This window comes from Mus pahari, chromosome 4, assembly GCF_900095145.1.
Source record: "Mus pahari chromosome 4, PAHARI_EIJ_v1.1, whole genome shotgun sequence".
Lineage (NCBI taxonomy): Eukaryota > Metazoa > Chordata > Mammalia > Rodentia > Muridae > Mus > Mus pahari.
Window position 1 is genome coordinate 145,242,403 of NC_034593.1, and position 2,395 is coordinate 145,244,797.

At 39.6% G+C, this 2,395-nt stretch overlaps 1 protein-coding gene across 15 annotated transcripts in view; it reads right to left on the bottom strand.

Moving 5' to 3' along the window:
* Lrrc7 (leucine rich repeat containing 7) overlaps positions 1 to 2,395 on the bottom strand; it is a 444,829-nt gene that overhangs the window by 256,961 nt on the left and 185,473 nt on the right. For all 15 annotated transcript variants that reach the window (XM_021197138.2, XM_029537669.1, XM_029537671.1 and 12 more), the window contains one exon: positions 379 to 581. In XM_021197138.2, the coding sequence (XP_021052797.1) occupies positions 379 to 581 (203 nt within the window). The remainder of the gene's footprint in view (positions 1 to 378; positions 582 to 2,395) is intronic.

Below are 2,395 nucleotides of genomic sequence, written 5' to 3' on the forward strand. Positions count from 1 at the left end.
ACACACACACACACACACACACACACACACACACACACTGTTTTATTGTGTTTGTGAGTAGGAAGCCCCAGGGTTTCGCTTTACAGACTTGAAGAACTCACTCTGCAGCCCAGCTTGTTAGTTACCAAGATGAAAGACCTTGCTGTATTACCTGGATGGAAGGCCATAGCCGTGCATCAAATACTATGATAGAGGGATGTACTATGTCGTGTACTACTGTGATGGAAGTCTGTTTTGTGAGAGGCAGTGATGTGTTAATTACTGGATGGAAGACCATAATGTCTCAGTTACTAGGATTGAAGGAAGCTTATCTCCATTCTGAATCTTCACATTAGAAACTTGAGAGTGACAGTGTGTCTTTGATTTTTCAGAACTCACCTTAGGCAGCTCCTCAATCTGATTGGCATCCAGATAGAGCTCTTCTAGTGTGCGTTCAAAGTTGAAGACCTCCTTAGGCACCTGTTGCAGGCTGCAGTGGGAGTAATCCAACACTGAGATGATCTCCTCCTCTCCACGGAAGCAGCGGCATGGCACCAGGCGGCCAATGAGCTTCCGTTTGGTGGTCATCTCCAAGCACTGCACTGGGAGAGAACACACACAGGTGTTTAGCATTGACATGCAAGGGAGGTTGCATCTTCAGCCGAAAAGGTTGGCTATGATTCTACAATGTGTATCATCTACACAGGACATGCAACCATCACACCTGTAACTGCCCCAAGATGTGAAATCAGACACAGGGCAACTTCCACAGAACTTTTTGAAAGAGTATCCCATTTATTCAAAAATAGTCAAATTTCAAACCCAGAGTTCATGATGTCTTTTTGACCCATAGACAGATTCCATGAATAACTTTATTGTGGACCATGACTATTCTACATTCTCAAAACACTATCTTCATGGAATCTATGTTCTTGGAGCCATAGAATCCTGATTCACATAGAAGAAAAGGATTTAGAATCAGGTTAGACATTCCTAGGAAAACCCTGACACATCTCTTTTTTATTCTTCTAAGTTAAAATGAGCAAAGGCCTTGCATACTTACACAACAATAACATCAACACTAAACTTATTTTACAGGTTTTCATGTCATTTTCTCCCACGATAAGTTTTTGAGGGCTATGGCAGTACTTTATTCCTCCTGATATCTGTCTAGGTACCCAGAAGATGATAAGTATTTATTGACTATAGAGTGACACGTGTGCCACTCACACAGGAATGTATGGATAAGTAGATGAATGCATGGAGCTCTGTCCCTGATTGCTATCAGTTACTAATAACTGGCCTGAGAAACCTCTCATTTTTAACTGAAGGTCACTCTCCCAGTGAATGTAACCTGGCAACAAGGGAGACATTGTTACTTCACTGTGTGTTCGTTCCATACGTACTTATCTTGAATTCTTTAAGGAGACCTGGACTTATATAGTTTTTAGTATATAGTATTTTATATTTATCTTATTATACTTTTACACATATTATATAATATATATAATATTTTATATCTTAAATATACATCACTGTAGTTTGATGACTACAGAATTAGTAGTAAATGAATATTAACTCAAACTTTGCATTTCATTTGTAGTGTGTGTGTATGTGTGTGTGTGTGTGTGTGTGTGTGTGAGTGTGTGTAGACCAGAGGTAATCCTCAGGTGTGATTTCTAGGAGCAAGTCACATTTTCTGATTTTTTTGTTTTGTTTTGTTTTGTTTTCCTGAGATGGGTCTCTCTTTAGCCTCATACTTGCTGAATTGTCTAGGCTGGCTTGCCAGCAAACCATGGATCCTCTTGTCTCTGCCTCCCCAGTGCTGAGATTAGAAACCTACCACAATCTACACCACCAACTCCTCTCTCTCTCTCTCTCTCTCTCTCTCTCTCTCTCTCTCTCTCTCTCTCTCTTTCAACATGGGTCTTGGAATTAAACTCAGGAATTCATGAATTGATGTTTGTGTGACAAGCTCTTTACCAACTGATCCTGATCTATTTCTTCAGACTGTTAATTATAATTTTGTAGAATAGAAATTTATTGCTGAGGGGATGAAGAGATGGCTCAGCAGTTAAGAGTGTTTGCTGCTCTTGCAAAAGACCAGTGTTTTGTTTCAAGCACCAATTTTAGGTAGCTCTGCCAGCAACTAGGTCCTCCACATCACCTACACACTGACATGCACACATAGATGCACACACATCTGTAAAAATGTATTATTTAAATAAAATTAATGACACTTATTTAAAAAAAACGTAAATAAACTGAGGAATACCGAATGGCTGAGAAACACCTGAAAAAATGTTCAACATCCTTAGTTATCAGGGAAATGCAAATCAAAACAACCCTGAGATTCCATCTCACACCAGTCAGAATGGCTAAGATTAAAAATTCAGGTGACAGCAGATGCTGGCAA